At 51.1% G+C, this 21,800-nt stretch overlaps 8 protein-coding genes across 8 annotated transcripts; 4 read left to right on the forward strand and 4 right to left on the reverse strand.

Annotated features, from left to right (window-relative positions):
- Window positions 1–1,137: 1,137 nt before the first annotated feature.
- thiA (thiamine thiazole synthase) lies at window positions 1,138–2,204 on the forward strand (the record flags this gene model as incomplete). Its single annotated transcript, XM_035501592.1, has 2 exons — window positions 1,138–1,474; window positions 1,546–2,204. The coding sequence occupies 2 exons, from the start codon at window positions 1,138–1,140 to the stop codon at window positions 2,202–2,204; spliced, it is 996 nt and encodes a 331-aa protein (XP_035357485.1).
- Window positions 2,205–2,669: 465 nt separating this feature from the next.
- On the reverse strand, window positions 2,670–4,106 carry AtWU_06484 (inositol phosphosphingolipid phospholipase; the record flags this gene model as incomplete). The annotated part of the gene is made up of 1 exon (XM_035501593.1): window positions 2,670–4,106. The coding sequence occupies one exon, from the start codon at window positions 4,104–4,106 to the stop codon at window positions 2,670–2,672; it is 1,437 nt and encodes a 478-aa protein (XP_035357486.1).
- Window positions 4,107–4,485: 379 nt separating this feature from the next.
- On the forward strand, window positions 4,486–6,340 carry AtWU_06485 (WD40 repeat domain-containing protein; the record flags this gene model as incomplete). The annotated part of the gene is made up of 3 exons (XM_035501594.1): window positions 4,486–5,122; window positions 5,195–5,358; window positions 5,420–6,340. 3 exons carry the CDS (start codon window positions 4,486–4,488, stop codon window positions 6,338–6,340), a joined length of 1,722 nt encoding a protein of 573 aa, XP_035357487.1.
- Window positions 6,341–7,087: 747 nt separating this feature from the next.
- AtWU_06486 (carboxymuconolactone decarboxylase family protein) lies at window positions 7,088–7,697 on the forward strand (the record flags this gene model as incomplete). The annotated part of the gene is made up of 2 exons (XM_035501595.1): window positions 7,088–7,558; window positions 7,620–7,697. 2 exons carry the CDS (start codon window positions 7,088–7,090, stop codon window positions 7,695–7,697), a joined length of 549 nt encoding a protein of 182 aa, XP_035357488.1.
- Window positions 7,698–9,424: 1,727 nt separating this feature from the next.
- AtWU_06487 (glycoside hydrolase family 128 protein) lies at window positions 9,425–10,276 on the reverse strand (the record flags this gene model as incomplete). The annotated part of the gene is made up of 1 exon (XM_035501596.1): window positions 9,425–10,276. The coding sequence occupies one exon, from the start codon at window positions 10,274–10,276 to the stop codon at window positions 9,425–9,427; it is 852 nt and encodes a 283-aa protein (XP_035357489.1).
- Window positions 10,277–15,257: 4,981 nt separating this feature from the next.
- Window positions 15,258–15,735, forward strand: AtWU_06488 (40S ribosomal eS30 domain-containing protein; the record flags this gene model as incomplete). Its single annotated transcript, XM_035501597.1, has 4 exons — window positions 15,258–15,266; window positions 15,355–15,366; window positions 15,448–15,591; window positions 15,640–15,735. The coding sequence occupies 4 exons, from the start codon at window positions 15,258–15,260 to the stop codon at window positions 15,733–15,735; spliced, it is 261 nt and encodes an 86-aa protein (XP_035357490.1).
- Window positions 15,736–16,524: 789 nt separating this feature from the next.
- On the reverse strand, window positions 16,525–18,306 carry AtWU_06489 (retrograde regulation protein 2; the record flags this gene model as incomplete). The annotated part of the gene is made up of 2 exons (XM_035501598.1): window positions 16,525–18,160; window positions 18,248–18,306. 2 exons carry the CDS (start codon window positions 18,304–18,306, stop codon window positions 16,525–16,527), a joined length of 1,695 nt encoding a protein of 564 aa, XP_035357491.1.
- A 1,369-nt stretch (window positions 18,307–19,675) lies between these two features.
- AtWU_06490 (putative MFS transporter) lies at window positions 19,676–21,572 on the reverse strand (the record flags this gene model as incomplete). The annotated part of the gene is made up of 6 exons (XM_035501599.1): window positions 19,676–19,995; window positions 20,048–20,375; window positions 20,429–20,900; window positions 20,957–21,121; window positions 21,179–21,212; window positions 21,344–21,572. The coding sequence occupies 6 exons, from the start codon at window positions 21,570–21,572 to the stop codon at window positions 19,676–19,678; spliced, it is 1,548 nt and encodes a 515-aa protein (XP_035357492.1).
- Between the last annotated feature and the right edge of the window lie 228 nt (window positions 21,573–21,800).

The raw sequence follows: 21,800 nt of genomic DNA on the forward strand, positions 1-21,800 counted from the left end.
TCGGCCGTGTGTGACTCACAGGGAGCTTTTGTGCCGTGGGGATAACTCTAGCCCTGGTACTAACCCCCATACTGTCATTGGTGATCTGCTGAGACAATTTAAGCTTTCGCTACAGCCATAGCTTATACACAGTAAGATTGTGAAGGGGAAATTGCATTAATCTAGATTATTTCCATCCATCTTTATACAGAGTTGATAGTTCATGATGGGCTACGGCTTCATAGCTCCCATGTGTCTCTATTGCATAACCGTTCCCTGTAGACACTCGACAGCAGCCAGCTAGCGAGCAACGGCTCACAGTGGTTAACACGGTGGAATCCAGCCAGCGAATCGGGGTGAAGCCAATTGACATTGCGCATCCACATCGTAGTATCACTAGTAGTATGATCGTCACCCTCCATGACTTCACACGGTTGCTGCAAAGGTTCACCGGGTTGAAACCTACGCGGGCAGGATCGGAGCAAGTCGCTGGATCCCTCACGGACCACAGAGCTCCAGGTCCACGAAGAAAAGCAGGATGCAATAATCCCCGCACATCGGAGAGTTGTGTGCAGGTCAAGCAATTAAGCAATTGGCAGCTGTCATCTCCATTACGTACCGTGACTTTCATCCCCCCCTCCCGTAGTAGTATTTATACCTGCCCCTCCTTCTCCCCCGCTTCTTCTTCTTCCTCTTTTCTTTCTTCCATCATCTCAACAACCGTCTACTATCTACTACTTCTACTCAAGTCTTCATCGACTTTCATCACAAGTCATCCTCTCCCATGTTTGTATCCCCTGTATAGACCATACTAACCTCGTCCTAGAAACCTTCCGTGCAATGTAATTCCACCTGCATTGACCCCCTTCCCGGGGGGTCTCGTCTCAATACTTAATTACACACGATGGAAGTCATGCAATGCCTTTGGCTGGACTCTCTCAATGATCAGGTATCTCAGGTAAATCTTGGGCGTGGACCGGTGTTCGTTCCCATCCAGTGACAGTGTAGCACTGCTGCCTGCCACCGGCTCTGGGTTCGTTCTGAGATTATACGGTTAAACTTGATCTGGATAATACCAGCGAAAGGATCATGCCTTCCCTCGTATCCCCCCGCTAGATGGAATGGCTAACAATTCCCAGTTCACACACTTAAAGCAACATGTCTCCTCCCGCTGCCATCTTCGAGCCCACCGTGGTCCCCACTGGCATCAAGTCCAACGTGGTGGTCCCGGAGGCCGCTCCCGTCACTGGCTCTTCCCAGACCCAGCTGCTTGACCACTTCGCTGGCAAGTGGGACAACTTCAAGTTCGCTCCCATCCGTGAGAGCCAGGTCTCGCGTGCTATGACCAGACGCTACTTCCAGGATCTGGACAAGTACGCTGAGAGTGACATTGTCATTGTGGGTGCTGGTTCTTGCGGTTTGAGTACCGCGTATGTTCTGGCCAAGGCCCGTCCGGACTTGAAGATTGCCATTGTCGAGGCCAATGTCTCTCCTGGTTCGTTCTCCAACAAACCCCCCACCACCCACCTACTCATCCAGCTAAACCAACATACTGACTCATCCCAGGTGGTGGTGCCTGGCTCGGTGGCCAGCTCTTCTCCGCCATGGTCATGCGTCGTCCCGCCGAGGTCTTCCTGAACGAGCTGGGCGTGCCCTACGAGGAAGACCTTGCGAACCCCAACTACGTCGTGGTGAAGCACGCCTCGCTGTTCACCTCGACCCTGTTGTCCAAGGTTCTCTCCTTCCCCAACGTCAAGCTCTTCAACGCCACCAGCGTGGAAGACCTGATCACCCGCCCCGCTGCCAGCGGCGACCCCAAGGATGTCCGCATCGCCGGTGTGGTCACCAACTGGACCCTGGTCACTCTTCACCACGACGACCACTCCTGCATGGACCCCAACACCATCAACGCCCCCGTGATCATCAGTACCACCGGCCACGACGGTCCCTTCGGTGCCTTCTCAGCCAAGAGACTCGTCTCCATGAACAGCGTCGACAAGCTGGGCGGTATGCGCGGCCTCGACATGAATTCGGCCGAGGACGCCATCGTCAAGAACACCCGTGAGGTCACCAAGGGTTTGATCATCGGTGGTATGGAGCTGTCGGAGATCGATGGCTTCAACCGCATGGGTCCTACCTTTGGTGCTATGGTCCTGAGTGGTGTCAAGGCTGCCGAGGAGGCGCTGCAGATCTTTGACGAGCGTAAGCGCGAGTGCGCTGAGTAAATGTCTCAGTTAACTTACATTTGAGTGTGAGGGATCACATGCAATGTGTTTTTCTTCACTGGTTATGTGGAAGATTCTGCACGTGGAGTGACTAAATTGCAACACACACGAGGATGATGATGATGATGTCGCTGCCTTGTTAACGACACTCTTTATGATCAATATGACTATTGCTTGTCTATCAATATTTCAAGAAATCGTAGGGTATTAGACTCGTGTAGATAGACACCGGTCCGGATACTTGATTAGCGCTAAGCCAACGCCCCAGCACATAAACGAATGCATGCATGCATAAGATGCACAACTTGAACAAAGAATGCGTAGACCCAACTACTACTTAGGACATGACCCATACTGCCATTCAAACATATACACCATCTCATTTCTTTCCAGATTTACATACTATACATATACACAAAAGCTTATTATACCCAATTTTCCCCAAATTTCCAAAAGAAAATCACCCTACTCCACCTTCTCCCCCTTCCCGCCAACCGCCTCAGCAATCATCTTCGCATTCCTAACCTCCCACTCAAACTCCTTCAACGCGCGCAACTCACTCGACATAAACAACCCGCCAATCAACCCATCCAAAATGCCCGCTCCAAAGCTCAATGTGCTCACCAGAACCAAAATAAATGCTACGTATGGTAGGTGGTCGCCTGTCCACCACACTCCAATGAAGCAGCCAATGGATATTATCACCGAGGCCAAGAAATGCGCTACGCGCCACCGGCGCTGTGATCGCTCGCGGCGGACGTACGTGTGGATCATGTCGATGATGCGGTCGTAGGTATCGGGTGTGAGGGCGGCGTTCGGGGCTGGAGAGTGGTGGGTAATACTGGTGTCGTTGGCGGCTTTCTCTGATGGGATGCGAGTGATAACTGCCTCGACGGCGAAGTGGTCGCTCAGGGAGCAGCGGAGGGTAGGGTGGCGCTCTGTCATTGAGAGTCGGGTGGATTCGACGGACCAGCGCGGCGCCGGGTATAATGGGGGGTAGTTGCCGTCTCCGACGAAGATGTAATCGAGGCGTTTGCCTTTGGGACATGGGGCATCTTTGTCGACGACGATGTCTTGGCCTTTTTCGAGGCGCTTCTGATCTTCTTTGGACCACCGCCAGGTATTGAACTTTCCGTCGCAGGTGGCGCCGTTCTCCGTAAGGTTGTATTCCGCTGAAGGTACGGGCTTGCCCCGTTTCTGCTCGACGGGGTCAATGGCCGCGCCGACCGACGAATCCGGATGCAGGACCTGCCATGCATCCCGGACGGGGCTGTGTGCCTGGATCAATTGATGCGCGAACGACGACGGCAGCATGTTGAAGTCGCCCAGACCGATAACGAGATGTCCGCGCTCCGCAGCCCCGCGCATAAGCTTCGCGATTTCCCACGCCTGTGCCGTTCGATGACAGATATACGAATCGTTGGGTTCTCGCTCGTAGGGGGCGTGTAAATGCGTGCAGAACACCTCCGCGACGTCTTGGACTCCGGGTCCGAAGCGGACGCGCGCGCATGCCACACCTTTCCCGACGTACCAGTCGCCGCGGAAGAAGGCCGTGGGACGCCCGTTGAGCGGGTATGCAAACATGCTACTTTCCTCGATGGGCCATTTGGAGAGGATGGCGAGACCGGCGCCCCAGATACCGCCGAAGTAGAACTTGCCGTAGGGGAGGATGTGACGGGTTTGCTGACGGATGGATTCGTAGTCTTGTTGTGTCCAGCATTCTTGAAGACCGACGATTTCGGGCGGCGGGGAGGCAATTGCGAGCTGACGGCCAATTTCAGCGAGACGGGCGTTTCGGTGTTTGGCGATGTATTTGAGACCCCAGCAGTTTAGGGTGAAGATGCGGATGTGGGTGGGGGTTGAGGAGGGGGAGGGAGAGGGGGGTTCGGAGGTGGCAGACATTGTGGGATGATGTAGTATTGTTGAATTAGAGGAGCATATCGTAAATTATAGTAAGAATAATAGGAGATAGAATATGAGCAATAGAAAGACTAGGAAGAATAAAGGAAGATGATATGGATGATTAAGGGGGATGTAGATGAGGTGGAGATGAAGCCAAAGTAACGAAAAACGATGAAATCATGGTGCTCACCGCCTTGAGGCACATTCTGGGGAAAGGGGCTTACCGCCTTCCCAAAAGCGCCTGATTGTCACGAGGGATGAAAGTCGCGGCGATGAAAGAAATCATCGCGATCGCTGCTTTTCTGCTTTTTCTCCTTCCCTCTCCCTGTTTTCCCACAATTCTCTCGCGCCGTTTTTCTTTCTTCTCATGGATGGATCCATGCATCGCTCCAAGCGACGTCGCCTTGATACCACTCCCAAGCCCCAGAATGGCTTCATCCATTCGCCCGTAGAATCTTCGTCCGACGAGCTGGCCGCGGGCTCCGACCACGACGAGGCCGAACGCCGCCGCGCCAGCTGGTCCATTCAGAAGGCATATCCCCCACAGCGCCCATATCGCCGCTCGCGCAGCTTCAGTGGCTCCGAGAGCCCCGACGAGCTGGCAGTCGACGCGAAGGAGTATTGGTCGGCGAGGAATCGCGGTCGCAGTCCGTCCTTGCCCTCCGAGCCAAGCGCGGAGCCGTCCTCGGAGCGATATCTCGACCACGACCACGACGAGGCGGAAGAAGAGGAGGAAGACGTGGCTCCCGAGCCTGGACTCGACCCCGAAATTGATCCGGAGCAGGAAGACGGCGGCGCCGAGGGCGATGTCGAAGAGACCGCAACCGCCGCCGACGGTGATGTAGCTGTTGATCAGTCGTTTGGCGAACGGTCGCCCACCCCGGTGCCGCAACCACCGCCGCCGCCGCCCAAACCGGACAAGGTGACTTATCACCAGAAGTATTTATTACGGGGTCATATTCGAGGAGTCTCGGCAGTACGGTTCTCGCCGGACTCTTCGATGATTGCTAGCGGAGGTGGGTTATATGCTCCTCTCCTTTTTCCTCAATTCTCCTATGTATATATTGGGTCGCTGACAGTGTTACTAGGTGCGGACGGGGCTGTCAAGGTATGGGATACAGTGACGGGTCGGTTGATTCACACATTCGAGGGTCATCTGGCAGGCATCTCGACCATCTCGTGGAGTCCGGACGGGGCGACAATTGCGTCGGGATCAGACGACAAGACGATTCGCCTGTGGAATGTATTGACGGTGGGTTTACGTTGCAAATAACCGTTTGGTAATATTCTCGGGAACTAATAAGTTACAACAGGGCAAGGCGCATCCGATTCCCTTCGTCGGTCACCACAACTACGTCTACCAGATTGCATTCTCGCCCAAAGGCAACATGCTCGTGAGCGGATCCTACGATGAAGCGGTATTCCTATGGGATGTGCGATCAGCGCGAGTGATGCGGTCGCTGCCCGCACACTCCGACCCGGTCGGAGGCATCGACGTCGTCTGGGACGGCACCCTCATTGCCTCGTGCGCGACAGACGGACTGATTCGAATTTGGGATACCGCGACGGGCCAGTGTCTGCGGACGCTGGTGCACGAAGACAACCCGCCCGTGACGGCGGTCAAGTTCTCCCCGAACGGCAAGTACGTGTTGGCGTGGACGCTGGACGACTGCGTGCGACTGTGGGACTACGTCGAGGGGCGGTGCATTAAGACGTACCAGGGCCATGGCAATAAGAAATACAGTCTGCAGGGCGGATTCGGAGTATATGGGGAACGGGGCGGACCGCGGTATGCGTTCGTCGTTAGCGGCAGCGAGGACGGAGCTGTGCTGTGCTGGGACGTGGTCAGCAAGCAAGTGCTGCAGCGTCTGGAGGGCCACAACGGGGTGGTGCTGGGAGTGGACACATGCACGCTGGAGGAGTCGCGGCTGATGGTGAGCTGCGGGTTAGACGGGACCGTGCGGGTATGGGAGGAAGCGAATGCAGAAGCAGAAGCAGAAGCAGCAGATACCACGAACACCTCCACCGCCAACACTCCTCCCCAAATAAACGGAGACGGAATGAATGGAGACACGGTCCAACAACCGAATGGGGACATGGAAGTCGAGAAACCAAACGGTCTACCAGAAACAAACCACGACCACAACCTCGAACAACCGAACGGACACAAAGATGACCCGGAACCGGAACCGGAAGACACCGAAATGGGCGAAGCCACAGGCCCAGACGGGTAACACCAATGTACATTATAACCAGGAAACAAAAGAAAAATAAAAGAGAACAAAAAAGGCTGGCTGGCTGGATGGGTGGGTGGACGGACGGACCGGCGTTCAGGAATGTATAATAGACACGAGGGATGATGAGATACAGCACTCGATACATTATCAACTAACCACAACCAATTATTATAATATGAATTGAGTGGATGTCCACATACACAGAGACATCCACTGACTACTGATCTACCTAACCACTTGTCATGACACGGATTCACGTACACTTGGATGCAGAAATGGCGCAACTGGTTGTTGCGGTTCAGAAACCCTACTTACATTGGCACCATATCTCCGAATTGGCACGTAATGGTTAAGTTGTAGCTAAGTTTGTCAATGCGGCAACTCTTCCATTGTATCCGTCATCGTGACTGCCAAACACCACTACATTCAATTAAAGCTCAACCCCCAAATTATATGGAAGAAATGATTCGTGTTATTTTATGCTCCATTTGTTGGTATCGTTGAAATGTCTACTCAGCCTCAGCGCCGTGTTATACCTCCACGACCTCGGGGTCGACTATTGCTCGGCCCTCGGCCCAGGAGACACTTACGGATTTGTCGTCATACACTCAACAAAGATCGCTAATCAACATCAACATCAACCGTAATATATAACAATATCCCGCACAGAACCAACTTCATCTGCTCGTTACACGAATCTATCTCAACTATTCTATAGCCTAATTACTCACCAAAAGAAGCATCATGGCTCGACTACCCTATCCAGAGTCGCCTAAACAGCATGCCAAATCGCATCCTACGCTCAACATCATGAAACTTCTATCCTACAGCACAGCAACTGTTGATCACTGGGCAGGATTAGGAAACGCCCAATTCAGGCAGTTATCACTCCCAGCCAGAGACCGTGAACTGGTGATTATGTTGACAACGTCAAAGTTCAACTCAACCTACGAATGGACTCATCATCTTCCCGTATCCTTGAAGGCCGGTGTGACCAAACAGCAGCAAGCGGCGCTCAAAGCGTCCGCGAAGGAAAAGAATTACTTCATCGACAGGAAACTTGACAATGGGGCGGCGGGATTCAGCGACAAAGATCTTGTCCTGCTCAGCTTCGTGGAAACAATTATCCAGCAGCCTGAAGTTAGTGATGAGCTGTGGAAGAGCGTTAAGGGTGTATTCTCCGATAGAGAAATTGTGGAGATCATCAGCCTTCAGGTTAGTACATATTAAATTCTCCGTTGTATATTGTAGATGAGAATCTAAACTCTTGTTATAGGGGTTTTATTACTCGTTTTCACGCTTGACTACTGTTCTGCAGTGCGATTTTGATGATTGGGCCAAGTCTAAACTTTGATCTTTTTCTTTTGTAAATGGAGCGATGGATTTTGGGCCGATGGGAACTATCTAATCATGACATTTACCCTACTCGAGAAGCTCCTATTCTAGCTCCTTACCCACTCCTGACATTGTGCCTGATAGCGGTTTTTCCATTGTTCAGTTAGTTCCCAAACAGGCGATAAAGCTTCTGAATGGCCCCAGAAAACGGAGACTTGTATATATGGTGTTACTCATTTACATGGAAAGATACACAATTACTACAACATCAAGAAGAAATCCATTGTCGTTCCTACTTAGTCCAGCTTGATTTTTTCCAGATACAGGCCGTGAAATGAATCGTCTGCCGTATGTCTACGATCAATACTATAGCCATCTCGATGGCATTGTAGGTTAGCCCGGACGGAGGGCTGCGAATCAGACAGATTACTCGAAGAGGTATACCAATGATTTCCCAGTACAGATTCCCGATAAACAATTATAGGTCATCCAGATTGCGACATTGAATTATTGTCAAGGGCGGCAGGGTGAGTCGTTTCCTCGAGGCAGAGGATGCCGCAGATTCATTGTCCTTGATGAAACATTTCATATCAGCCATTGATCGAGGGAATTATGTCAGATCGGTAAGCTGTACAACAAAATTCTTTACCATTTAACTACTAAATTATTCTTATTTCATAAATTCAGGTTTTCTCTTATCCTTCCTACTCTGCATCAACAAGACCTACATCACGTGAATCATAGCTAACTAATCCAGCGGCTTACCCAACCAAACCTATTACTGCACGGATCAGAAATAACCCAACTATCCAACAACTGCGCCATTTTCTTCCTTGCAACCTGGTACAACCAACCCATTCAACACTATTCCCCTCGAAACTACTACTTCACCCATCCCCCTCGTCTAATACCCCCAAGCAGGAACAACGAAAAAGTAACTCACTAACTGACTGACCGTTGTTACACAAGCAGCCAAGCAGCCAAGCAGCCAAGCCCACGCAACAAAAAATCCAGACTCTCGGGACATATCACAATAAATCTCACCAAGAAAACCAATTTCCCGAACCATTGGAACGGAACCAACTAAACCCAAACCCCACAACCACTAAACTACTTATCTCACAATCAATCAATCAATTACTTAAATTGAATCGCATCACAAGGGAAAGCAAAAAGAAAGAAAGAAAAAAAAAAAAAAAAAGCCAAGCGAGCCTAGACCAAACCCAACATGGTAAAACCTCATGATAATCAACATGAACAAAACCAGATGAGATCGAAAGCTGGAAACCCAAAAATAGCCTTCCGGCCAATGAAGATTCACCACGGGGTGCAATGTCCATGGATGTGTAGAAGTCAACGGGGAAAGGAGGGAGCAAGGACCAATGTTGCTGCTTTCTGGGTCGGGAGAGCCGTGGAACGGGGACTGGTTAGTGTGTTTAGGGGGATGTATGTGGATTCTAATTTGGAGGTTCGGTCGGGGTTGGGGTCGTGAATGTGATTATGATTTTATTTGTTACAATCTTTGTGGAAAAGTTGTTATTTGGGTTTTAATTTTATTTGATTTGACTTCAATTGGACTTGTATTGTATTGAAGTAAAATGGGTGGGTAAAATGGGATGCTCATCTCTTCCTTTCGAGGAGGGATGGCATAAGAATGGTAGGATAGATGAAAACGACTCAAAAGGTATCACGGGATAAAAGGCAAGGTAAAGCAGATCTAAATGGAATCAAGGTAGTTGTAGTTGTCTATGCAACGTAGACCTTTCCACTGGAGCTCAACTCTTCCCCGCTGAGCAGATAGCCGTCTGCACACATGTAATACGCATACCGTCCCACGCCACTCTGGCTATCCAACCACGGCAAAACTTCGTCGAGGAAGTCCGCCGCTGAAGTCTGATCGCCGTCGGACGATTCACCGCTGGTGAGGGCAAACTCAGTCACCCAGGTCTCGTCCAGTCCGTTGTCGTCCGCCACCTGCATAGCCTCCTGCACGAAGGACTTGAACTCATCGGCCGTGGTGCCGTACCAGTGGACTGCCAGCACTGACATGTCGCACTCGCTGCATTCGGACAGGAAGGACTTCATCCAGCTGAGACCCTCGCCTTCGGTGGTGCTGCTGGTGACGGCAGGGGTAACGAGCTTAGCCTTGCCAGAGTAAGGAGTAATGTACTTCTTGTAGGAGCTAGCGGCTTCGGAAGCAGTCATCGAGGCTTGGGAGGAGGCGTCGGGCTCGTTGAATCCCATGATGTAATTGCTACCGCTGTCAAGGGCAGTCTCGATGGCGGTCAACCAACCTCCAAACATCTTGCTGCCCCACAGCATGGGCACGTATTCGACGTTGCTGGGAAGGCTGCCGTCGGCGTACATGTTCCAGTCATAGGCCCAGGAGACAGTGCCGTTGCCGGAGGAGCCGGAGGTCAGCGTGTGGACGTTGGAGACAGAGGTGTAGGCAGCGCCACGCTTGGAGGAAGAGCCGCGCTTGGAGGCGACGTGGGTGGAGCGGTGCTTGTGGCTGCCATGGCCGTGGCCGCCATGAGGGATGGCCAGAACGGCGGTGGCCAGGGTGGTGGCGGTCAGAAGAGACTTGAAGGAGACCATGGTGTATATGTTCTTCGGGTTTTGTTCGGTTTTTTTCGGAGAGAAGTGATGTGTATGTATAACTTTTGAGTATGAGAATACCGGTTCTCTCAAAGCGCTCTTGCAAAGAGTGGCTGCTAGACTACTAGGAGTCAGGCAATATGTTCAAAGAATGAAGGAATGGCTTGACCGTGCACGGCACAGGTGCAAAGAAGGAAAGGCTGGGGAGGTGAGAGAGGAAGATCTAGGTGACGAAGAGAGTTTCGAGTAGGAGACAGGGAGGGGAAAGAGGGCGGTTATATAGACGCCCGACAACGGGCAGTGGCAGTTGCAGAACAACTTAGGGCTGGGTGCTTTTTCTAGGCGCCCATTCGGTTCCGACCAATCAGGTCTCCACAGGGAGGAAGGTTTTTTGCTCTTTGCATGAGTAAAGTCCGACTAGTCACTAGTCGTTGCTTTTTCCATTGTTCGACGACCCCCTCTGATTGCCTGCGTCGGAGCGTTCCTGACCCCCTGCATCCTCACCGCGGCCGACCCATGGAACGTCATCGGGCGGGTACCGTGTGTCGCTCAGGGACAGTGGGACAGAGAAATATTGACGCCCATTATTCAGCCCGTGTGCCTGGCGGTTGGCAGCGACTGGACAGCAAGCGTCCGGGGGGAACCTTGCGGTGGTTGTTCCTGCAGTGGTGCGGATACCTGCAGCTGATCGGTCCAGTGGATGTATCCGACTGATTCCCCCTACTTTGGATGGAGGTGTATGTCTACCCAACAGCTTCAATCATCTTGTACTTTTGTGATCTTTGTGCAGCTTTTCTCTCGACAATCACTCTCAACAATCCGGTTCTGTGCTGGGTCATGTCGTCCAACCGTCTGGCAGCGGCCAGACCGCGCCTTTAGGGCAGCACTAGTTTAGTGGCAGTTTAGTTCACCATCTGGCCGGGATGAACGCCCACTGCGCGCCCCCCACTGCAGTCCAGACTCGAAGGCATTCCCCTCGTCTGGGCGCCATGCCTTGTTCCCCTCAAGTAATGCCGATAATTTCTGTGCCCTAAGAACCACACCGCAACCATAGTTGACCTGTCGTCAAGTGTACCATTCTGCAGAAAAGATGCAGAAATCGTAGACGAGCTACATCAAAGGGAGGTTCTACTGCTTGGCAAATTGGCATCTACCCCCCCTTCGAAGGGATTCCCTTTCCTTCTACCCAACCCTTTCTCGGGGGTGGGATATTTTTGTCCCGTCTGACGTTTGGGAGTTGCGTGGCGTCAAAGCCACCATTATCACTGTCGGGCGGAGAAAGGGCTGTAGGCAGCGACCTCCGCCGTGAGTCGGGTCTTTATTCGCTGGATTGTGTTTGTTTCATCAAGGCAATGGCGTCAGGCACGGAATAAGCAAAGAAACGAATGATTCGCCGAATTTTGGGGAGATTAAAGTCGATATACTATTGGCTCCAGATGTAAGCATCACTAGTCAGCTAATAGTGTTGATGCTTGACGGCCGCGATCCATCCTGAAGGGCCCCTCCCTCACTGGCTGATGGGGATGGTGATGCGTCCCGGCCGTGGAGCGTCTCAGCAAGGAACTAATGATGGTGGCGCAACGGCATCAGACTCCACCGATCGATCAGGTTGATAGTATGATGGTCAGAAGCTGAATATTGAAAGGACTTAGAATTTAGGAGTCAACTGATTGTTGTGTTGGAAATAAGTGTAGGTGAGAATGCGACTGTGACTGGCTCAGTCTGTTGCAGAAATGAAGAAGATCAGTCACCTGAAACCAGGAACAGCAAAAGCAACGTGTGGGAAGAGGAGGGGGAGAATGAACGATCATTGCAGACAAAGAATGGACTCGATTTCGAGTCTGTCAGTCAGTCATTATTGATCAGATCACAGCATACCGGCAGTCTCCACCTGCGATCGCAAGAAAAGCCAACAATGATTGTCTCCGATTTCATCTGCTGCAAAGGCAAACAATGCAACACATCAGCTGACAATAATATTACTTCCTTTTTGCAGTATCAATATTAAAAATTTATAATATACTTGAAATATTTCAGATACCATACAATGCAATACTTACTGCACTGTTCCAGTCAATCCTTCTCTCTTCCCCTCGCGATCGACAAATCTGCCTCAACCGACAAAATCAAGCAAAACACATGGCACTACCAATTCCATCCCACGAACTACACTATAATCATAGTCAAACCTAATCGCATTCTCATCCACCACTGATCTGAAGCATCGCCCTCCCTCCACCGCGATTCTCAAACGAACTCAACTCCCCGTCACCGCCGATCCACCTGCGTTTCAGATTCCCTTCGCTGCACCCAATGACAACCGGCATTGGGCTGCCTGCTCACCGACTGCCAGGTACCCCCGCTCGGATAGACAGGAACAAGCAACTCGCATCCCGGGCATACCACGTACCTTGCAGTGGATCAGTTCGTCACTGCTCGCTATACGTCGGAAATTTCTGCCTACGCAGTACGCACATGCCAGCGCCGTTGCGACGCAATGCAACGTGGTTGTGGATATGTGCCGGGGACATATCGGAATTCCGCTCCACACCGATGGAATGAAAGTACAAAAAGTACTCTAGGCAATAGCAGGTCGACATATCACCGGATCTCGACGGAAATCCTGCAGCTCATTGTGTTGCTAGCCCCTTGCCAAACATGTTCATCCTGGTTCGAGAGGGATCACAAGGTAAGGAAAGTGCCAGTCGCTTCACGCCAAAGTTAGGCATTATCGAGGATCAATCTCGAGGCTGTTGGGACACTTTGTAAGGCATCCACTAACTTGCAAATTCTTCGGATCCTATTGCGATCCCATGGTAGAGCGTTCATGTGATGTGAACCACTACGCAGCTTGCACGGTCTGCTGTTGATAACATCAGGGGGCTGTCCAGTCCTAGTGATTTGTAAAGGCAGTCAACTCCGCATACGTAGTGTCCGTCTACTCATCATTGGAGTAATATCTGGTTCCCGTCTGGGTAAATCCGGCCAGACTGCTTGCCTAAGGTATCATGGAAAGCGTGCTATCGGCCTTTGGAGAGCTGTTACACGACATCAACGGCCTCTGCACTGGCATACCATGACATGACTCATACGCAGTCTTGGAGTCAGTGTGTTCAAGTCTGCACCAGCAAGCCCCACGCTTCCAATCTCGTGCATATCTGGCTCGAATTGAAACCTTACTCTATGGTGTGTGGTGTAGTCTCGGGAGTTATTTGCGGCCTCCGAAAAAAGCCTCCTCGCATCACTAGAATCTCCGACAAATCCGTCACTAGCCTGCTCCATCATTTAGGCACCGACGCGTAGTAGAATTGCATGATGGGTTGACGTCTGGACACACACCTCGACGAGTTTGGTAAGGTGAACAAGCCCAACACTGTCTGGGTCCAGATCCGTTAGACCCAGTGACCATACTCAACGGATAACCTTCGAAAAGTCTAGACGCCGGTCGAGTAGTCAAGAAAGTCTAGTCATGATGGTCCAAACGAGTGGACCATATGAAGCTGGCATATTGGACAGAACGGTAATGGGTCAGATAGGGGTTGGATGCCTGCTAGTGCTCGAAGTGGCAAGATGTTCGCAGAGCAGGTATCCCACGAACATCATCACCTTTTGCTAACTGGAGGGACTGTCTACCTTGCTTATTAATGGACACAATATAAGCTATTTTGCTCATATGGATCAATGAATCAATGAGAAGCCATACAGCCCCTTGATGCCTTGAAGGAAAAGGCACAGACTGCATAGCTCCTCCATTAGTTGGAGTGTCTGCTTTCCAGGACTGGGCCTATCGATGCAGACAACTCTCGATCTTCTTGACCACGGTGAAGTCTTCGATCTTGCCATTGGTGTGTTCTTTATTACAGAGGCTGTTGTTCATAAAAGCTAACGTTTATGCAGTCCCGGCTTTTAGTCACTATGTATAGGCCACATAGAAAGTCCAATCGACCATTCTTTCCTGATTGAAGAGCGTAGAGTATAGCACCAAATGCCTAGAACGGCAGGCCTATTGCTGACCAAGGAAGGAGCACTTCTCGCAGCACCCCAATTTTCTTGACCATTGTGTGATAGCTTATTTATGTCGACAAGTATACTACTATGTTGAAGACAGCCTTTCCTTTCCGTCCTTCAAAATCCCTTTCTATATCACACAATGTCTGCTTGTCGGACTAAAACCCTTTAGTGATGCCACTCCAAAGTGGTCAGACGAGAATATCGGGAGACATGCCAAAGCCGCCGTAAGCCAACAGTCTGATGGCAGGTCGCACTTCCCTAATAGCTGCCTAGTCTGGTCGACTCTAAATTAGGCTGTTTCATTCTGACTTCTAAAATATCGAAGGCAGCTGGTACTTGCGTCCTCTCAACGCATATCGAGCTACAGTGCCGTACTAAACTGATAAGATTGTTATATTGCAGTGGAAGCAACCACCAACGCCTGAGTTCGTCATTGACCATGATGGCGGTTGAGCAACAGCATATCGAGTAGACCTCCCGGACAGCTTCAACAGGGTAAGATCAGTGTCGGGGTGCGCCATAAGCGGAGGAAGATGTGTGCGTCACCAAAAAACCCAGTTATCTCCTCATGAAAGTGGAAAAGGTAATCTGGATCAATATTCTGCTATACAATGAAGTATGCTTGCGAACGCAGCATTTTACATTTCCAATAGCGAACCCAAGTCTTGCTGACTTGATTCCTGAGGCCACTGACAAATGTTAGCCTTGAGGAAGTCCGCACTAACTAGTTCGGGAATCTATCCACCGCATAAGGCCGTATTACTCAGCACCCCAGCACAGCAATCTTATGTAACCGGCTAACCGAAGGGGGCAGCGGATAGAAGCCCGGTGGGGCGCCACCGCACAAACGCGTGACCTCGCAGCGAAACAGCGAAAATTCCACACCCATCGACCTTTGCTCGCAACCCCGACAAACGCCATCGACAGAATCCCTCCTTGTTGTATCTGAAGGTCAGATTTAATCGCCAAGATGGGTAAGGTATGTTCAACTGAGATAGTCCCCTCTGCTGAAAATGATGATTTTGATGAAATGATGGAAAAATAAACTAACATGCTCTTGATTCCAGGTTCACGGATCGGTAAGCCTCGCCTCCTCGTCCATCGACGATATCCCAACACCACAAGACAGCATCCATCTAACATAACTTCGCAAATCACAGCTCGCTCGTGCCGGTAAGGTCAAGGCCGCCACCCCCAAGGTCGAGAAGCAGGAGAAGCCCAAGAGCCCCAAGGGCCGCGCTCGCAAGAGACTCATCTACACTCGCCGTTTCGTCAACGTTACCCTGACCGGTGGCAAGCGCAAGGTATGAATGAACCAAACCGACCTGGCACAGATTCGATATTCGACACAGCACGAATCAGAGAGTCTGGAAGAGAGGTTCAGTACAGTACGGCTTACATATATATTTTTCTACTATCTACAGATGAACGCCAACCCCACCCAGTAAACGGCCAAATCTTCGATGAACAACCGCAAAACGACGAACGATTCCCCGGGTTTCATATTGGCGTGATGGGAAATTGAGGGGCTGAGCAAAACCATGTGATGCGTATCTCATCACAAAAGGCGCTTGGAAAGAAGGAGGGAGGAGGCCATCCCTTCGCTTTTTCTCTCTTTTCAAGCGCGGGGGGCCCGTTTAGTGATGTTTTTTTAAAGCTATTTATCGACTCACCTTTTGTGTGTGGAAACGGGTTTTCAAATGGAATGACCTTCCCAGATGATTGTTTCATGTTTTTCGAGTCTATCGGATCTTGTTTGGGATGAATACCATCGCTGTTCAGTCTCTCAATCATCGTTTTTTCTGGCCTCTGGCTACGGATGTGCTGGACATGTCCGCCTGTAGACTGGGGGGAGTACTGGGGGTATCCGTCACGGAATGAGTCACAGTGGCGAGGCTGACAGGCTCGCACTGATGGCTTGGAATGCGCGGGCTATCAGTTGACAGGCTGAGTCTGAGCGTCTCCCTTCGTTTCAGAGGATGCCCAGCGATGACGTGAGATAAGCTCTCGCATCCTCCCACCCAGCTCTGTTGTAGTCCTACGAAGAGCAGAACTGCAGCACTGTAGACCAAATGATCTCCCCTTGTAATTCGTAGTGATAGCTCAAAATACCTAAGCTATCTAATACCGACCCGTAAGTCCTACGCAACTCAAATTACGGCATAACCATATCCAACTCACATGCTACCCCTCCAAGCTACCCCTCTATACATCTTAGATACTGCTCGAAAGCTCAACTAGCAAATACTCACCCCAACCCTGACCCCATACTCCTTCACCCAATTCTTCCTCTTCCCAACCTTCTCAACCTTCTCCGTCCTCTCACGCAACACATCCTCTAGTACAGCAGTAACCCCCTCATTCCTCCGCACCTTCACCCTCAACAAATCACACCTCTCCCCCTTCTTCACGATCTCCTCCCACCCCGTCTCAATCTGGATCCGCCACTGCCCCTCCACCACCCTCCCAGCAGGATACACATCCCCGACCACAACAGCTACTCTCCCCAGATACTGAGCCCACCAGACTTCCTGCGCCGTGACACACCGACTCAGTTGCTTGTGGTACGCCTGGTCCATGGGGGCTAGGTCCCCGGTCCAGCGCTCACAGAGCACAAGTGCGATGAGGGCTCGTTCGACGTGGGAGAGACAGTTCGTGGAGGAGAGGAGACCCGTCGTTGTGCTGTGGAGGGCTGCGGCGGAGCGGGATTCGCGGGGGACTTGGGAGTGGGCGTAGAGGAGGTTGGCTATGGCTGCGATTAGGTTCGTGGTGAAGGATGGTGGAGGGTGGATTGAGGTGAGGGGTGAGGGTGAGGTGGGTAGTGCGGACTGGAGGAGGTCTTTGATTGCGGTTGCTGAGGGGGGTGCGTAGGGTGCCGTTGCTGCGAGGAGGGGGTCCTGGGCGCGCACTTCGCTGGGTAGTCGGTTGAAAAGGAATCCTTCGCGAACGCCGCCTTGACAGAATTGGATGTGAGTGATCTCTGGTAATGCGTCCATGATCACGTTCACAAGAACGGCCACGGCGGGGATCTGGGAGGCGCGGCGTTTTGATACGCCGAAGATCTTCTCGTCCGTGTCGGAGACGACGTCTAGGACGGAGACTGTGTCGTGGAAGTCCTCTCTCTTGACGCGGAATCCGTTGATGATGGGGATTGGATACGGGTTGACTTTGCTCTGCTTCATCAGGACGTATCCCCAGCCGCGGAACCCGCCGCCGCAGAGATAGAGGTCGAATCTGCCTCGACTGCGAGCCATCTCTACCAGCGCGTCTGGGACGCCCAGCTGGCGATATGCATCCTGGAAATTCCGCGTCATCTCGCTTCTCAGCTCCTTCACAGCACCTTTTCCCTGCTTCTGAGCCTCCTCTAACCGTTTCGTCAACGCCGCAGCTCCATACGGGAAACTGAACGAGCCCTTCGGACTCGTCGTAACGGTGCCCTCTGTCTCCATCACCCATGTAATCTGTGTGCTTCCGCCACCGAGGTCCATGGCGATGCCTGCCACGGAGGCAGAGCTGCTCGCGATCCCTAAAGCCCCGATGCGCCCTTCATCTTCCTTCGAGAGGAGAGCGACTTCCCACCCGGTGCGTTCTTTGATTCGCGCTCTGAATTCCTCGGAGTTCGGGGCCGTTCGTGTCGCCTCTGTAGCCAGGACGTAGATGTTCTCCTTGGGGACTTGGAAATCGTCGCAGGTGAGTTGGAATTGGGCCAGTCGGTCGACAACTTGCTCGGTGATGTGGGGTGGGATTGGGCCCCGCGTGGGGCCGGAGAATTGCGCGTCGTAGAGAGAGATGCCGGCTCGGTCTTGGAAGAGGATGGGCATGATGCGCGCGGCGTGGGGGGAGGTGTCTGTTATGGAGAAGCGGATGCCATTGCTGTGGTTTTATGTTAGATTGGTGTTATCGTTATGTGGTCGTGTGGTAGGGAAAGGAATGGTTGTGGGTGGGTTGTATACTACTCACCTGCCCATGTCCACGATGCCATAGAAATTGCGACTTTCAGCAGTAGAAGCGTTCGCCATTTTGGATGTGAGACGCAGTTACTGCGGATGTATGTATGTAGTGGAAGGGTATATATGCAACAGATGGTTGAGAGAGTTAGTAGCCTAATCAAGGCATTTCTATGCTGGTGGGGTGGTAAGCGTGCGCCCAGATTAGCGCTTGTCGTTGAGCGATGCACATGATCGATGGTAGTAAAATGGCTGTTGGCTCACTGAATAAGATTATGGGAGAAAAAAGATGGCCTTTGCCTTCGAGTGCAGTAGTACGATGCAGACAATTAAGTTGTGGTTCGATTTGAAGTTCGGTGGGGGAAGGTCTAGTTGTGACGTCGATATATTTCCGTGGGATTAGTACTACCCCTCCAATTATCATGCTAGTGCTTCCCAATTAGGCACCACTACTAGTGGGCACAAAAGACCTAGGAATCAAAGGGCTATCTAATTGAGTAGTACTTTTTCTGCGCTCTCACTATTTTATATTGTAGATTTGTACTTTATACAATTGCGGGTAAGGAGGCCAAGTACATATAGTACTAGTTACCAGTCCCAAGAGGAATATATCCAGGCCCACATGAACCAGATAAATCATGTGTCTACTTAGTTCGTACAATTCAATGTCCCGCAACGAGCATAAGTACCAGAATAAATCCAACATTTGATACGAAACCATGGGAAAAATATATCCAAATTGCGATTGATCACACAAAACTTGCCTTCCTCTGCCTCCACTACATCGAGGTAACAATCAAATTTATAACAAAACTGGTATACTCCTCATTCCTCCGCAGACAATCGTTCCAGGACTCCCTGGCCGATTTCATCCAAATCTGGATGATATCGCAACTGATACAAATCTATCCACCAACTCTTTGCATCTTCATTCAGATCAAGACGCTGTCGTAACGACCTCCTCCATTCGACATCCTCCTTAGTAAAGCCCCATGCGCTCCAGCGCATGATGTACAGGGATTGTTCATACCCCTGGCTTGACTCTTGCTATCTGGAGCGTTTCCAGCCAAAAAGTCTCCGCAAACTAAAACCACATCCAGAGCACCTTCAGACTTTCATCAATAGCTGGGAACTACTAGTAACCGTGTTGAAGCCATGCGCCTTGTTGTAGCTGGGCACAATAGCTAAGGGTTCCAGCAATACATTTTATATATTGGGGTAATAAGACTAAGGTAAGTGGTAGAGAGGAATGAGATGAGATTTGGCTATGCGCAAGTACTGAACAACATCAACTCCTGGCTCATTTCAACAATAATAACACATTTCCTTGCATGGGGTGTATATCATAGTCTGTATTCTATGTACCTTGTTCCGAATACATCATCACGTCATCATAAGTCATATCATCATAGCAGCACCGTCGCACAGAAACACCCAGCAATTACAGCACGTATCGGTAATCTGCTCCATAGTTCTCCTCTCCTAGAGTAAGATCTCCCTTCGTGGTTGCTTGGGCAGCCCTCTCGGCTGCAGTGCCATACTTCTTGTCCAATTGACGGTTTTCCCAAACAAGCAGTGTCCGTAGAGCCAGTGCTAGGATCACGGTGAAGAACATGAAGGCCGCGCAAATTGACTGGCCTCGAATATAGCGAGGTGCGTCACTCGCTGGGAAGACATTAGTTCCCAAGAAAGGCCCGCATTGCCCGATGATGTTCAATATAACAATACCCATACCCCGCCGAGTATCTGAGCCTTGGTTGTCTACATTCAGATGTTAGTCATATGATCAATACATAGCTAGTGTTGTACATACTCAGAACCCATGGGAGGATATTGGCGATCGAAGGAAAGACCCCCACTGCTGCCAGGAACACTCCAAAGTAGCGCACACCAACGGAGGTGCAGGTCGCAAGCAGCACATATCCAATCGCACCAACGAGCGACGATAAGGCAATTACCAAGCCTCGCTGCTGAAGCCGATCGGCCAGCCAGGTAGTGGCGATCGTAACGAGGAACGAAGCAAAGTAGGGCGGTGCCGTCAGGCCTTGAGCATTAATCGCGGTGAAGCCCATGTCCTCCAAAATTGTTGGAAGAAAGACGGGCAGCGAGGAAAAGCTCACATTGCAACTGAAGTACATCAACTATACCATCATTGTCAGCATACCACTTGGTTGAAAGAGCCACCATAACATACCGCAGTAAGCCATGCCTTCGCATCCAGCAAGGTCTGCCACAGTTCCTTCCAGTTAATGCCGGTCACCCGCTCGCTTTCACCGCTGCGTCGAAGCGACCGGGCGCGTGCCACCTCTTTCTCTTCTTCGGTCAAGAAACGGGCTGACGCGGGATGATCAGGCAAGTAGAACCATGCTAAGAAGGCTGCCACAAGCGACGGGCTGCCTTCAACCAGAAAAAGCAAGCGCCAATTGGCGATCTTTGCATGACCGGAGGTGATACCATATGCAAGAGCGCCTGCAAATGTATTGGCTAGAGGCGCAGCTGACAAGAACAAACCGCAGCGGAGGCCGAGCTCTTGACGACGATAAAAGAAGGAAAGCAGATAGGGTGACCCGGGTCCAAATGCTGCTTCGGACATGCCGAGCAGGAAACGCAAAGCCATCATCCCGCCCCAGTTCTGTGCTGCGGCTTGGCAGGTCGCAACAATGCCCCTGCGTCAGTCAGAAATACCGAGCGGGGCATCTTAATGCTATGGGTCTGTACATACCAGGTCATTACTGTGATAGCTGCCCACCTATGAGGTGGCATTATCTTCCACATTAGAGCCAAAAACTCGAACAGGGTGTAGGAAATATAGAAGATAGTTAGGAGCCATGTATAGCGATTTCCCGTGAGGTGTAAGTCCTCTTCCATTCCCGCGATTTTGGCATTTCTGGCACGATGTTAGGCGACAGGTCACAGATGATATGCAAAGGTTGAAAAAACGTACCCGATATTGCTTCTATCCAGAAGGGAAAGAAGATCTGCACGTACACATCATATTAGATATGCTCCGAGAAAGACCAAAGGTGAAATGTGATAAGGGCAGGATAAGAGGAAGTCGGATGAGCGGTGAAAGTGTGAGTGCGGGAATGAAAAGAATATTGGAACTTACACAAGAACCCTAGCAGCGTTGGAACCCTCAAGTCCAATTTTCTCAACAAGCGCGCTTCAACTGCGGGATCAATGGTAGGTGCGGCCTGAGGGATCTGAGGAAGCGCCGTGTGAAAGTCCTCATCATGAGCGACTTGTTGCTTTTCTGGATCAGGCCCCGGAGCCTCAATGATGGCATCGACATGGCCCGTAGTGTCACCGGGAGCTTCCCTCTTGCCAAAGAAACCCATGACTCACTAAACGGAAAGAAGAAGTAAGAAGTACAGATGCAGAACTCGGACCGAACAAGGACAGAATGCAGGAGAATGAGGGCGGCAGCAAGATTTATAGCATCAGCGCGATGCAAGAGGGGTGCTTCGCGTGGTCTGTCACCAATAAGACCTGTTTGAATTGGGAGCCACGATTACGCGAATGTGTTCTCTCCTCTCCACGCCCCGCAGGTGAGGGATAGTGACGTT

The sequence above is a fragment of the Aspergillus tubingensis genome, assembly GCF_013340325.1.
Source record: "Aspergillus tubingensis WU-2223L DNA, scaffold_8, whole genome shotgun sequence".
Classification (NCBI taxonomy): Eukaryota; Fungi; Ascomycota; class Eurotiomycetes; order Eurotiales; family Aspergillaceae; genus Aspergillus; species Aspergillus tubingensis.